This window comes from Oncorhynchus masou, chromosome 25 (assembly GCF_036934945.1).
Source record: "Oncorhynchus masou masou isolate Uvic2021 chromosome 25, UVic_Omas_1.1, whole genome shotgun sequence".
NCBI lineage: Eukaryota > Metazoa > Chordata > Actinopteri > Salmoniformes > Salmonidae > Oncorhynchus > Oncorhynchus masou.
In genome coordinates, this window is record NC_088236.1 from 26,228,993 (window position 1) to 26,243,986 (window position 14,994).

General features: G+C 41.4%; 3 protein-coding genes across 8 annotated transcripts in view; 1 reads left to right on the forward strand and 2 right to left on the reverse strand.

Moving 5' to 3' along the window:
• LOC135513984 (kinesin-like protein KIF2A) overlaps nt 1-7,014 on the forward strand; it is a 37,712-nt gene extending 30,698 nt beyond the window's left edge. For all 6 annotated transcript variants that reach the window (XM_064937061.1, XM_064937060.1, XM_064937063.1 and 3 more), the window contains one exon: nt 6,222-7,014. In XM_064937061.1, the coding sequence (XP_064793133.1) occupies nt 6,222-6,310 (89 nt within the window). In that variant the 3' untranslated portion in view covers nt 6,311-7,014. The remainder of the gene's footprint in view (nt 1-6,221) is intronic.
• An 808-nt stretch (nt 7,015-7,822) lies between these two features.
• On the reverse strand, nt 7,823-11,236 carry dimt1l (DIM1 dimethyladenosine transferase 1-like (S. cerevisiae)). Its single transcript, XM_064937066.1, has 12 exons — nt 11,053-11,236; nt 10,533-10,606; nt 10,246-10,332; nt 10,084-10,145; nt 9,883-9,976; nt 9,731-9,780; nt 9,255-9,378; nt 8,961-9,053; nt 8,765-8,829; nt 8,600-8,663; nt 8,381-8,487; nt 7,823-8,284 (listed from the first exon to the last, which is right to left on the reverse strand). Exons 1-12 carry the CDS (start codon nt 11,108-11,110, stop codon nt 8,242-8,244), a joined length of 921 nt encoding a protein of 306 aa, XP_064793138.1. The 5' UTR covers nt 11,111-11,236; the 3' UTR covers nt 7,823-8,241.
• Nucleotides 11,237-11,358: 122 nt separating this feature from the next.
• Nucleotides 11,359-14,920, reverse strand: cenph (centromere protein H). The gene is made up of 10 exons (XM_064936404.1): nt 14,818-14,920; nt 14,367-14,501; nt 13,672-13,727; nt 13,526-13,574; nt 13,344-13,412; nt 13,103-13,159; nt 12,624-12,687; nt 12,365-12,416; nt 11,959-12,119; nt 11,359-11,657 (listed from the first exon to the last, which is right to left on the reverse strand). Exons 2-10 carry the CDS (start codon nt 14,486-14,488, stop codon nt 11,562-11,564), a joined length of 726 nt encoding a protein of 241 aa, XP_064792476.1. The 5' UTR covers nt 14,489-14,501; nt 14,818-14,920; the 3' UTR covers nt 11,359-11,561.
• Between the last annotated feature and the right edge of the window lie 74 nt (nt 14,921-14,994).

Here is a 14,994-nt window from a genome sequence, read left to right on the forward strand (position 1 = left end):
ACACCAGAAACAAAATTGTACACCTGCACCAGGCTGGGAAGACTGAATCTGCAATAGGTAAGCAGCTTGGTTTGAAGAAACCAACTGATAATCTCCCTCGATCTGGGGCTCCACGCAAGATCTCACCCCGTGGGGTCAAAATGATCACAAGAACGGTGAGCAAAAATCCCAGAACCACACGGGGGGAACTAGTGAATGACCTGCAGAGAGCTGGGACCAAAGTAACAAAACCTATCATCAGTAACACACTACGCCGCCAGGGACTCAAATCCTGCAGTGCCAGACGTGTCCCCCTGCTTAAACCAGTACAAGTCCAGGCCCGTCGGAAGTTTGCTAGAGAGCATTTGGATGATCCAGAAGAAGATTGGGAGAATGTCATATGGTCAGATGAAACCAAAATATAACTTTTTGGTAAACTCAACTCGTCGTGTTTGGAGGACAAAGAATGCTGAGTTGCATCCAAAGAACACCATACCTACTGTGATGCATGGGGGTGGAAACATCATGCTTTGGAGCTGTTTTTGTGCAAAGGGACCAGGACGACTGATCCGTGTAAAGGAAAGAATGAATGGGGCCATGTATCGTGAGATTTTGAGTGAAAACCTCCTTCCATCAGCAAGGGCATTGAAGATGAAACGTGGCTGGGTCTTTCAGCATGACAATGATCCATACACACCGCCTGGGCAACGAAGGAGTGGCTTCGTAAGAAGCATTTCAAGGTCCTGGAGTGGCCTAGCCAGTCTCCCGATCTCAACCCCATAGAAAATCTTTGGAGGGAGTTGAAAGTACGTGTTGCCCAGCAACAGCCCCAAAACATCACTGCTCTAGAGGAGATCTGCATGGAGGAATGGGCCAAATTACCAGCAACAGTGTGTGAAAACCTTGTGAAGGCTTACAGAAAACGTTTGACCTCTGTCATTACCAACAAAGGGTATACAACAAAGTATTGAGAAACTTTTGTTATTGACCAAATACTTATTTTCCACCATAATTTTCAAATAAATTCGTTAAAAATCCTACAATGTGATTTTCTGGATTTTTTGATGTGTACCTATGATGAAAATTACAGGCCTCATCTTTTTAAGTGGGAGAACTTGTACAATTGGTGGCTGACTACATACTTTTTTGCCCCACTGTACATCAAAAAGCATAGAGACTTCTGCCTGAAGCCCATACATACTGCAGCGTACATGTTGGACCCCAAGTATGCTGGCAAGAGAATCCTGTCTGGTGCAGAGATCAATAAGGCCTATGGTGTCATCACTACCGTGTCTCTCCACTTTGGCCTGGATGAGGGCAAGGTTCTTGGCAGTTTGGCGAAGTATCAAATCAAATCAACTTCCAAGCAAGGGCTTTGGGATGGGAGATGCAATATAGCAGTCGTTCCAACATATCTAATGTATTTATTTTTATTTAACTAGCCAAGTCAGTTAAGAACAAATACTTATTTACTTTGACGGCTTGCCGGGGAACAGTGGGTTAACTGCCTTGTTCAGGGGCAGAACGACAGATTTTTACCTTGTCTGCTCTGGGATTCGATCCAGCAAACATTCGGTTACTGGCCCAATGCTCTAACCACTAGGCTACCTGATGGAAGGGAATTTGTGGATTTGAGCGCAACTGGTCCTTGTTTGGGAACACACACACCAAAGCACGCAACAGGCTGACCAATACAAGGGTTGAAAAATTGGTGGCCATCCAGGCAAATTTTAGCCTTTTTGAGCCCGACAACGAGCCATCCTCAACAAGGTTGTAAAGTGACAGTGAAGCTTCAAAGTCTAATGTTCAAGAGGTGGACATTGAGGATGTCCAGGGAGAAGACATGGAAGCCTGAGAGGAAGACAACAAAAGCTTTAGTTTCTAGACTATCATTTTACAGATGTATGTTGAACATGTTTTTGGGAGATGCGATGGATCATTGGGGATCATTCAATATTCCCTTTTTGTTGTTTAGTGAAATCATCTCATTTTTTAATTTTTTTTTAATAAAAAAAAGAATTCACCTTTATTTAATCAGGTAGGCAAGTTGAGGACAAGTTCTCATTTACAATTGCGACCTGGCCAAGTTAAAGCAAAGCAGTTCGACACACAACGACACAGAGTTACACATGGAGTAAAACAAACATTCAGTCAATAATATAGTATAAACAAGTCTATATATGATGTGAGCAAATGAGGTGAGATAAGGGAGGTAAAGGCAAAAAAAGGCCATGGTGGCAAAGTAAATACAATATAGCAAGTAAAACACACTGGAATGGTAGATTTGCAGTGGAAGAATGTGCGAAATAAAAATAATGGGGTGCAAAGGAGCAAAATAAATACAGTAGGGAAAGAGGTAGTTGTTTGGGCTAAATTATAGGTGGGCTATTTACAGGTGCAGTAATCTGTAAGCTGCTCTGACAGTTGGTGCTTAAAGCTAGTGAGGTAGATAAGTGTTTCCAGTTTGAGATTTTTATAGTTCGTTCCAGTCATTGGCAGCAGAGAACTGGAAGGAGAGGCGGCCAAAGAAAGAATTGCTTTTGGGTGTGACCAGAGAGATATACCTGCTGGAGCGTGTGCTACAGGTGGGTGCTGCTATGATGACCAGCGAGCTGAGATAACCGGGGACTTTACCTAGCAGAGACTTGTAGATGACCTGGAGTCAGTGGGTTTGGCGACGAGTATGAAGCGAGGGCCAGCCAACGAGAGCGTACAGGTCACAATGGTGGGTAGTATATGGGGCTTTGGTGACAAAATGGATTGCACTGTGATAGACTGCATCCAATTTGTTGAGTAGGGTATTGGAGGCTATTTTGTAAATGACATCGGCGAAGTCGGGGATTGGTAGGATGGATGAGTGAAGGATGCTTTGTTGCGAAATAGGAAGCCAATTCTAGATTTAACTTTGGATTGGAGATGTTTGATGTGGGTCTGGAAGGAGAGTTTACAGTCTAACCAGACACCTAGGTATTTGTAGTTGTCCACGTATTCTAAGTCAGAGCAATCCAGAGTAGTGATGTTGGACAGGCGGGCAGGTGCAGGCAGCGATCGGTTGAAGAGCATGCATTTAGTTTTACTAGTATTTACAGTTTTTCTCAGTCGCTTTGGTGCATTTTTCACATCATTCCTAACATGTGCAAAATAATAAGTGCATTTCTCAGAACAATTTGTACAAACTGCAATAGATATGTTTCTAAAGCTAGTCAGTCACTAAAAATCCTTAGTACATCTCTCAAAGGTAAATATTCATGCCAATGATCATGTCAGTGTCATCAGAATGATAAGTCATTGAGTCATTGTTCACGAACAAGGTCGTCAAAATGTTTAGGCATGTTGTCAATTTAACTGTGTACTTCGACAGTATTACCTTACGTAAACTTAGGCTACAGTTATGGTGGACAGTTACTGTATTGAAAATGCACAAGGCTGCACTTCTATGGCATATATCAATTTCAACAGTACTATTTACATTTTACTGTATGTGGGTTATTGATTGAAAGAGGCTGGACAACCCAAGGGGCACAAAGGAAAAAAAATGAAATTAGAAAAACACAGGAAACCACCCCTAAGGCACAACTTTGCCCGCAGCACTGTTGTGCTGTCTCTACACCTCCAGACGTTCCTGTCTGTCGGCCCACATATTCTCATCCACATCATACCGGATATTTCCCCTTCCAATGCAACGTGGAAGAAATCTTTTGGAAGGCCTTATCCAGCCTCTGCAGGCATCTACTGTGATGTCCTCACATGCTGCATCGATTGCAGCCAGCTGGGTCATCTGTGTGTGTGGCTGACGATCGTACACCTTCCATCTCCATGCTGAAAAGAACTCCTCAATTGGGTTAAGGAATGGTGAATAAGGTGGGAGGAATTCTATGAGCATCCTCGGGTGGGTCACAAACCATTGCCTTATGATGTTTGATTGATGGAAACTCACATTATCACAAATGACTACATACTTTGGCAAATCCTCTCTAAACAGACCCCTCTCATCATCAGGGATGAGAGCCCTGTAGAGTCTCTAAAAAGTTGAGTAGATGCTGGGTGTTGTATGGCCCTATAAAGGGGATATAGGTTAGGACACCATGCTCCGAAAATAGCAGCACACATGGTGAGATTTCCTCCCCGTTGGCCTGGCAAATCCACAGTAGCTCTGTGACCGATGAAATTCCGACCCCGCCTTCTGCATTTGGTCAAGTTGAAGCCAGCCTCATCCACATATACAAAGTTGTTCATTATTGTGTCCCACTTGTTGTTGATTCTTCACAAAAAAATACAGTTTTATATCTTTATGTTTGAAGCCTGAAATGTGGCAAAAGGTCGCAAAGTTCAAGGGGGGCGAATACTTTCGCAAGGCACTGTATATACAGTAACAGTGCACTGTACATTGGTGGACATACCTGTTCTCTCCGAGACGTTTGAACTATTGAGGACACGGTTGATCTCCCAATATTCGGCTGCACCCTTCGACCCGCCTCAGCCCTTGTAAGGCCATGATTGACAACATGGTCTACAATAGTGGCCCTTATGTCATCAGATATGCGCCTATGACCTCTTCTGCCTCTTCCTCTGTTTTGCCTTCCACCACGCATCCTTGCTCCTCTTCTTCCTCATCTTGGCTGTTGACCCTGTTCATTTCCTGGTCCATCCATTATTGGAAAATTGCAACTCTTTATGTTGTGGTCTGTCTATATATGCTTGCCAATTGATTCTTCATGAGATGCACCTTTGAGCAATTTAGACAACTGGTTGATTGTTGGTTGAACTAACACTTTACATTCCTTCATGAGTGAGGGTCAATTTCACCTGCACGATTCATCAATTCACGTTTTTGTACAAAAGGTCTAATAGAAATGTGTAAAAGTATGCTTGACAGTTTATGACAAATAGTTCAACAATTTTGCATGTAATGGCTTATGCAAGGAACTAATGCCTAGATGTTTTGAGGGGTATGACTATTCAACAGAGAACCATCTACTATATTTTGATCAACATGACATGAGCAATTGATAATGTGCAAAAAAGCTGACACTTGTACATTATCAATTGCAATTTGTTCAAAGGAATAAGAAATTGCTTTAATGATGTGCACAAGTGACTAGATGATTTGGAATTTGTACAAGTAGTATCAAGAATTGCACTTTTGATCTAAGAAATACACCAAAGCGACTGAGAAAAACTGTAAGAGCAATTGGAGGCCATGGAAGGAGAGAGTTGTATGGCATTGAAGCTTGCCTGGAGGGTTGTTAACACAGTGTCCAAAGAAGGGCCAGAAGTATACAGAATGGTGTCGTCTGCGTAGAGGTGGACCAGCAGCAAGAGCGGCATCATTGATGTATACAGAGAAGAGAGTCGGTCCAAGAATTGAACCCTGTGGCACCCCATAGAGACCGCCAGGGGTCCGGACAGCAGACCCTCCGATTTGACACACTGAACTCTATCAGAGAAGTAGTTGGTGATGTGAAGAGTCAACTCAATTAAAGTTAAATTTGTAACTGAATTGTTTTTTAAATTTTATTTGCAATTATGTCTACTTATGATAAGGTCAAATGTTTGTTTCTGTCTCCATATGATATGGTAAATTATATCCAATGCAAAAAAACATATTTTAAATGGTATTAATATTAATTTGCATATATTTCCATTAATTCCCATATATTCCTGTTAATTCCCACGGAAAGTTTCCACGTTTTGAATATTCCCCAAAATTTGCAACCCTAGTTGCAACCGAGGACAGACAATTTTTACACGCATCAGCAATCCTGTTCTGTGAGCTTGTGTGGGGTGCCACTTCGCAACTGTTGCTCCTCGATGTCTCCACTTCACGATAACAGAATTTGCAGTTGACCGGGGCAGCTCTATTAGGGCAGAAATTTGCTGTGCCATGTTGAATGTCACTGACCCTTCAGTACGGGCCATTCTTCTGCCAATGTTTGTCTATGGATATTGCGTGGCTGTGTACTCGTACACCTTTCTGCAATGTGTGTGGCTGAAATAGCCAAATCCACTAATTTGAAGGGGTGTTCACATGCTCAAAATTAGCTATTTATTTTGACTCCTGGCGTATGCATGCCAGCGTATTTGTATTATTCTCCACCTCTTTCATTCTTTTGTTGATTTTGGTCTCTGCATGTATCACCGTTGACATTCAGTAGTAGGTTTCACTTTTATTAACATGAATCATCGTATTATTTTAATAAGCAGTACTATCTAATCCACTCTTTCTGCTCCTTTCTTTTCAGATAAAGTGAAGTCGTTCCGCTCATCGCTCCAAGAAGAGGAACAAGCCAGTAAGCAGATCAATCCTAAGAGGCCACATGCCCTGCTGTAGACCAGACCTGACATGGGAGGGGGGTGTGGTCTTTGTGTGTGGAATGGGCAGTGGCACATACAGGAACATGACTATAAAAACGTGGCACAGCTGTCACAAACAAAGAAACAGACTCATCTGTTTTCTAATCAGGCTCACCACGGATGTCATCAGAAATAACAGGAGGGGAATGCAACCTTAGATCCCTTTTTATAGCTGATTTTACATTTTCACTCTTGTTTTGCCCTGTTCTATTTTATTTTTTGTACTTTAAATTGAACGGCTGTTGGAGGTCTCTGATGAAGACAAGTCATGTTGTTTGTGCTTTTGGGTTCTACAACACCAGTGTTGTGTATTCTGGTAGGTCTGATTGACATGTATGCATGTGCAACTCTCTGTTGGCCTCCAACGCGTGTGGTTGGTTCCCTGCTCAGTTGGCACTGTACAGAATAGACATTACTCTGTAGGGCCAGCCTTTCTTTCCCTCTTCAATTTCCTGAGTTGAGAGGAAGTCAAATCTAGTTGTGGTTCTCATGTCTTACCAGTCCTTGTCTATAGGTTTGATTCTGTTTTGTTCTCCCTGTTATTTAATACTGTAAAAAGTCATTTAACTTTGTAAAGACAAATGTATAGTAAATACCACTGACCTACTGTTGTGTATGTTTGTGTTTGCCACAGATGTAACACTGGCAGAAGTAATAAAGGGGATACCTCGTCAGTGGTAACTGAAATGTGTCTTCCGCATTTAACCCAAACCCTCTGAATCAGTGGCAGCCTTAATCACCTCTTCAGCTTCCCGGGGAACACATTTTTACCTTGTCCGCTCGGGGATTCGATCCAGCAACCTTTCGGTTACTTGCCCAACGCTCAAAGAGTAACCTGTTTGATTTGACCCTTGACCTGCACCACTGAAATGCCATAAGAACCTCTCAATAGTCTCCTTAACTGACAAATGCACATGCAGTCAAAATACAACCTGGATTTTACAGGGCTGAGTAACACTGTATGATGAAAATTTGGGCTAGATTCAATCCAGAGCCCATTACAGTACGGTTGATATTTAAATGGTATTTCCGATTGCACCGACATGCATAGTGTACTGTGAATATTGCATTTAAATGTCAATCGAGCTACGACACGGATTATATATAGCCCTTGATTAATTTCCAGTCGTCAATGGTGGGAAAACCTCTAGTTTAATGATAGGATGTCCAGGTGTGTGTGTGTAGTAAGCAGTTTGTTGGACCCAGAGACAGTTGTCAGGGACTGTGGTGACTCTGGCCCTGTAACTCGGCAGAAGTGGCACCATCTAGAGGCAGACTTCATAGGTAGATGGGTGTAGTGCAGCAAAGCCTGTTTGAATACTCCCAAGTTATGTCATTATATTTTGCATACCTTAGCTATTACTATCCTGCTGATATGTCTTTCCGATAAAGAGTTAAGGTCATTTTTTTATGGCGGTAAAGCAGTCACGAATTGCATAACTTCACGAAACAAAGATTAGCTCAGGGCTCCTCACACAACAACCATGAGTCAGACATCTGACAAAGTATATTTTTCAACTTATCCATTACAACCAGGCACATACTGTAGGGCTGACCATAGAACACATCTCAACAGGCACTTGTGTCACCTGTTTTATGTATGAACATCAACTATACCTGTTACCACTTAGTAAATATGTACATTTCAGCAAAACAAACAATTTCACTTATCACCAGCTTTCATGTTCATATAAAAGGCATGATGAAGGCAGTCCATGAGTCTGAGGTGTCTTGCTGCATTCCTCCAGCCAGTGAAAGTAGTTATCATCCAAACAATCACATGACTCTTGGATGTGATCTCAATCCATAAACAGTTCCAGTTTCTGTTCTTTAAAGAACACTGGAGGTTTGACAACTGGATATGTTTCCACCATATTGCACTCCTGCACAAAGTCCTCAGCTGTCCAGTTAGGAAAAGTGGATCCCAGCAGAGTTGAACGCGTGGAGAAGTCTGGATAGAAGAAAGATGACATGAAGAATCTCAAAAAAAACAACATTAAAGGAGAAAAAAAAACTGCAAACATAAGAATAGTCCAGCTCCACTTACACCATGAAGTCATCTATGTCCATGATCCTGGCTCGCTTCTCACTAAACTCAGCCTCCTGCAAAACACTCTCAATCTTCTTGGTGATGCTGAAGTCTGCTGGGATTTCCTGTTCCAGAAACAAATGTAATGACTTGTTAACTAGTAATAAATCACCCAACCACATCCAGAATGTGAAAATATAGACTGCATAAGTGGAATATTGGCATATGTGTGCTTACCACGTTGTGTACTGAACAGTGAATCCTGTAGTTCTTCTCCAACAGCTGCTCAACTGCAGTGGACCTGGAAAGAACCATCTTCAGGCTATAGCTTGTCACACAACCATTTGAGGCTGACAGGATATGACCAATAATGATTTGAATATGCTTTGTTTTGGTACTCACTTGAAACCTGCGTTGAGGGTTTTGTTTTTCCTCACAAATGCAATTCTGACGAGACCATCCCATTCCTGTTGGAGGCAAGATTACAAACCTGATCACAAGACCTACTCCAGCAGAACATTTAAACTCCTATCTTTCCCATGTAGGTGACAGTGAACCATGTCTCTTATACAATCCCCTTCACAGAACTAACACTTACCTGGAAGTTAACAGGAGGTGGTGGGTTCTTAGGCTCTATTCTGACAACACTCGACTCCACTTTAGGAGGAGGACGGAAGTTATTCTTCCCCACCTGAGCAAGAGAGAAATGATAATTAAGAATGAAGCAAGAATGAACCATAGCCGAGAAACAATAGTCTGCATGCACAATGCCAGTTTCATGGCTGAGTCAATGGTTCTGTCCCAAAATGTAAATGGCATCCTATTCCCTATTATATAGTGCACTACTTTTGACCAGAGCCCATTTGGGACGCAAGCAAAAGATCCCACTGACCTTCATGAGGTGGTCTACTCGAGCCAGCAGCTGAGTGTTGATGGATAGCCTGCAGTACAGCTTGTCTCCAGGCTTGGCAACCAGACGCATGGCAAACTCTCTCTGGAACATCAGCACTGCACATCTGACAAGACACCAAATCAAAACGGTTTTAGCCATTGTTTTAGTTGTTGCACTGTTTATGAGGAGAGCTTGCGAGTAAGCATGTCATTGTACTGTGTACACTACACTGTATCCTGTGCATATGACAAATACACTTCGATTTGGCCAAATCCCAACTTGAGATCCATGCACATCACTCAAATGTCCCTAAATATCTCACATTGATAATAATGCACAACAGTCTGGTCTACCAATGCCTGTTTGAGGTTCACATTTGGCCCCCAAGTGTACTAATGGATGAGGGGGGGGGGGGATTTGACAGTATCAGGGGAGTTTTGCAGCTCTGGAACCAGCCAGCTTCTCTTGTCTCTTACCTAAAGAAAGGCCTGTGCAGAAGTAACTTGAAGACAAAAGGTGATGAAATCTGCAAAACAACAATGAAACATGTTTCTGTAGGCATGTATTATTGTCAGAATTATGCTACTGAACTGGGTAAGTGTTGGTTACGGAGGGTGATGAGTTTTACCTGGTAAGGTAAATTGGCAACACAGACATCAAAGAAAGGCAGCTCCGTTTTCAGGACATCCCCCACTAAGATCTGTAGTTTAGTTTGCATAGGCCTATTACAGACAATGAACACAGATGTGACTATCACAGTTTCAACTTATACTCCCCTTTTAAGGAATTGTTAATGTATCTCAGTAGCTAAGTTATGGCAAGTACTCACGTGCACTGCACTCTCTTCTGGAGCTCAGCAACCAGCCTACCGTCCAACTCACAGGCCACTACCTTCAGACAAGGGGAAGATGAAAGCAACAGTAAGTACCAGAAGCTTCAAATAAGCCTTTAGCTACAAACATTCACTGACAGTTAAGAACGCATCTCTCACCTTTTTGGCTTTCTCAAGCAGTTTGACAGTCATGTTTCCTGTGCCAGGTCCCACCTCCAACACCACATCTGTCGGCCTGAGAGCAGCCTGCCAACATGGATATCGGAATCAGAACATGTCAGTCAGTGAGCCTTCCTATCAATATCATGTAATATTGACCAGAGAGAGTACAGCTGCTTGAAAATGTGAAGGCATTTCTGTGCATGCTTATGAAAATTGTAGAAGGGGTGGTTGTGATCCTTGACCTTTACCAATGGTAAACAAAGTGGTTACAACCAGTACATTACCTTTTCAATGATTCCATTGACTACCAGTGGGTTTTTCAAGATGTGTTGACCAAGGCCAGTGTTGAACATGACCCCTAGAATAAATTTACAGAAACAGTTGTTTTATGTTTTTAATTCAACTATGCAAGTCAGTTAAGAACAAATTCTTATTTTACAATGAAGGCCTACCCAGGCCAAACTCTCCCCTAACCCGGACGACGCTATACCAATTGTGCCGCCCTATGGGACTCCCGATCACGGCCAGTTGTGATACAGCCCGGGATCGAACCAGGTCTCGAGCACGGAGATGCAGTGCCTTAGACCGCAACGCCACCTTATGCTGTTAACTAGCTTACTTAGTATCAATAAATCACGCCAGATCAATAATGAGTGTCTTCTTTCTAGCCTAATATATATACACACACACATAAGCCTGACTAGCTAACGTTTGTTAAAAACGTATCTGCCACTGGCTAGCTCCGACTCGCACTAAGCTACTGCTAACGTTAGCTGCTAGATACTAGAAACAGCTGAAACAAACCTTGGTTTTTAACCTGTTGGTGTTGTCTGGTTTTCCTTTCTGCCCTTACTTTTGGCATTTTTCAATCGACTGAGACACTCCCAGAGAAAAACTAATTACACAAAAATTGTTCCAGTCGCAACAAAAAATTCGACACGTGCAAATAACCGAAATATCCTGACTTATGACGTCTGCAGGAAATGTGCTGCCGTGGTTAGAATGGTAGAAACCTTTGCCGATTGGTGCGTACCGCCATCTACTGGCAAAGCCATACACTTGTGGTTTCATCATGCATCAAAACATCATGCATCAAAACAAAAAACATGGTCAATACAAAGATGATTTTTATTGTAAAAACAACTAATGGTTTATTACAAAAATATGTCCATCGCTGATGCAGTGTATTATGCACATTACCAAGTGCTCTTAACATCAGTTAATGTTATCTCTCTCCCCCCTCTCCCTTGATAACTGAACATATTATACATATAAACAATGTCACAGAAATGTTTCCCTTCCATGCGGAAAGCTCATTCCTCAGAGATGGGAATGTCCTCCAGCGTCATGGAGATGTCTCTCAATTTGGGGTCGTCTCTCCAGTTCACTTTACTGGCAATGATGATCCCCTGGAGAAGAAAAAAACAACATAGCATCATGAGTTCTGACATTATTAACAGAACAGGTAAAATGCTACCATCCTCTTGGCACCAAGGCTCTGTCCCAATTAAATCTCCTTCCCCACATCCCTTCACTGATTTGGATGGAAATGACTGGTACAAGAAATATCATGGACATTCACACGAGTCCAAAGCTTTCAGATTTGTGAGACGAAGTAATCAAGTGCACACTTCAAAAGAAATTAGATATTATTGGGACACACCCTAAGAATAAAGAGCTGTATTCTTAAAGATATAGAGTGCAATTTACCCGCAGGACATTCTGTGTGATGGTGGCCATCTTCTGGTACTTCTCCAGATGAGACTGGCCTTTCTGCAGGACATTTCTGTACTTCTCTGCCTCTGGGTGCTCCCTCTTCCTCTTCAGTTCATCCATCTCCTTCATCTTCTCATGAGTGAGACGCTTTAGATCTGCAGAAAAATAAATAAAACATATGTCAAAGACTAAAATATGCTTGAGGGATTTTATTTTATTCATGTCACTTATCCTCCTGAACTACAAGGCAAAGTACGAAAACATTCACTAAAGTAGTGATTGTTAATCTTCATTAAAATTTAGTGAATTCTTACACCCTCATAAGAGTAGGTTCAAAAAATACATTTTAACTTTCCTATACATCCTTGGTAAAGCAGTAATAGTGTGGGTGATGTAATACCTAGCCTCTGCTTTTTAACATCTGTGATTTGGTCCTGCAGCTCACATGATTCCTTTTGACAAAACAAACAAGAGGTCAGAAAAAGCATTCCATAAATCTGCAACAATTGGTGACACCACAGCAGAGCCAAGCCAATGACTGCACCGTTTTTCTGATGAAAACAATAAACATTCTGTTCTCATTTATAAAACGGTTGGATAACAATCACACCATCAGATTGTTGAAAACTTTCAACCATATTGAAAACAGATGCACCCACCTGCTGAAGTGTCTTTATCTTTGAACAAAGGTCTAGGCTACAACTGGTCAGTCCCCTCATTGCTCTGGAATAAAAATATACAGGCCCCACACCACATCAAGTAGTGCTAAAAATATATAGTTACATGTTTTTAGATTGGTAACGTTAGTTATGTACAGTATAGGCAAGTAAAGTGTAATAACAATGTCGGTAGGGAAACAACTGATAACTATTGGTGGTGTGTGTAATTGACATTTTTACAAACAATGCAAACAAATTCAAATCAATCCCAAAGTATATCAATGGTAGTGTTAATAATATTTTTTATTCTCAAAGGCCAGTTTAGGAGGAACTGCTATCAATAAGACAGGGTCTATTTCCTGGCACCCTATTTCCTATATAGTAAATATGGCTCTGGTAAACAGTAGAGGACTATATAGGGAATTGGGTGCCATTTGGGACGCAAACAGGCTGTTACAATCTGCTCCTGTTGGACTTACACAGCCTCTGGATCACTCTGTTTCAGCTTCTCAGAGATGGCATGCCACACCTGCATCCTGACAAATACAACACAATGTATAATCAGTAAAACATATAGACTGTCCAAATTGAACTGATGCTCCAAACTTCTACTTAAAGGGTTTGCAAGCAACACATAACTATTATCATAACTAATGCACTAGTAATTCATGGATTGAAAGACCATTACTTTACATATCAATACAGAAATGTGATAGTTACCTGTGTAAGGCCAATGTCTTGTTAAAATGAATGATTTTTGCTTCCTCCAAAGTATTTGCATAATCCAGCCTGTGGATGATCCAGAGACAAAGAAATCCACATTTTCAAAATATGAGTTGAGAAAATATTCCTTTTGGTTATGGATAGGCCTACATGAGATGATGCAAACTAAAGACACTCACAAGTCTTTCTCAGCATCAGATGGACTGCAAGAAGATCTTTTGCTTTTTCCTGATAAAGAACATTTGAAATTGCTAAATAATTACAGTCTTATTGTCACATAGTATATCAGCATACCCAATTCAGTAATAAAGGTAATGTAATTTACCTGCTTGGAGCTTCACTGCCATCTCAAAACATTGATTTGACATCTGTTCTTTCATCCTGAGGGGAGAAACACTCATGAATGTAGAATGTAATACCAAGTCTTGTTAAGAAGTGTCAGCTATATTCATAGGTAACTGCCAAAATAAAGGAAACACCAACATAAAGTCTCTTAATAGGGCGTTGGGCCTCCACGAGCCAGAACAGCTTCAATTGCACCTTGCCAGAAGATACCAACCATTACGAGCTGCATTGAGATCGTAAAGCAGTCATGGTTACATTAAGAAACCATGGAACCGGCACAAGATATTGGTCGGGAAAGAGTACCTCAATGCAGGGATGGGATATGCCACTGTGCTCAAAATTGTACCTTTATCCACACTGCTCCATTGATAAGATCGAAAATACTGCTAATTTTCCAGGAAAACTGCCCTTTTCATCCTCCTGCTGAAGTACGGGGGCTATCCCATCCCTTCATTGAGGCACGTTTCCCGAAGAAACCCCACCTGGATGGAAGCACCTGATTCAGTATACTTTGCATCCCTCATTTACTCAAGTGTTTCTATTATTTTGGCAGTTACCTGTATTACATACTCTGTGACAGATGGGTTGGTTAAATGGTAATTCTGAATGATACATATTCATCTGAATGTATTGCAGAATGATTGAATGATCTATAGATAAGAATTGTAGAGAAACCTTAGCATCTCTGCAGGTGAGCTGTCCTTCTGTCCATTGTCAACCGGAGTAGCCTGAAAACCATTCAATGCCACGGTCTCAAGACTTGAGGCAAGGTTCTCCAGTCTATCCAAGGACTCCATGTTCAATTATTGCCTGGAAAATTAAATAGTGTCAGTCAGTGTGTTCACCGCCAACGTCAAGAGAACCATAGAGAAGAACAATCAACTCAAGGAAAGGACATTTAGCTATGATTTTCTTTAATTGTTTAACTCTGTAATTACCTTTCCATCTAAGTCAGTGAAACTAGAGATGATCAGTGAACGACTTAGATAAAGGCAAGCAGACAACCCCAGCTAAAGTTAGCTTGCCAGCTAAATGACAGGAATGTCGGGCAAGAACTTGAAAGCAACTAATTAATTAACACTAACTGAAATATAATATATAATACACACGTTTATATAATACGTACCCTTTTCTTAGTTTTCAATACACAAACAATGTATGGATTCCCTTTAGCAGTTAAACTTGCAAACCAATACAACATTTCTACTCAACTGAAGTGAGAAGTCTAATCCTATTGGACAAGTCATTTTAACAATTTCCGTAACAATATTTCCATTGGTTAAACGTCACGTCCTTTAAAATC

Coding starts and splice junctions, on each gene's coding strand:
- dimt1l (XM_064937066.1), bottom strand. CDS start 11,110: ATGCCAAAAGTAAGGGCAGAAAGGAAAACCAGACAACACCAACAGGTT. Junction 9,977..10,083: donor CAGAAGAGAGTGCAGTGCAC/GTGAGTACTTGC, acceptor TGTCTGTAATAG/GCCTATGCAAACTAAACTAC. Junction 8,285..8,380: donor GACATAGATGACTTCATGGT/GTAAGTGGAGCT, acceptor TCTTCTATCCAG/ACTTCTCCACGCGTTCAACT.
- cenph (XM_064936404.1), bottom strand. CDS start 14,488: ATGGAGTCCTTGGATAGACTGGAGAACCTTGCCTCAAGTCTTGAGACC. Junction 13,413..13,525: donor TCTGATGCTGAGAAAGACTT/GTGAGTGTCTTT, acceptor GATCATCCACAG/GCTGGATTATGCAAATACTT. Junction 12,688..13,102: donor CAGAGTGATCCAGAGGCTGT/GTAAGTCCAACA, acceptor TTTTTATTCCAG/AGCAATGAGGGGACTGACCA.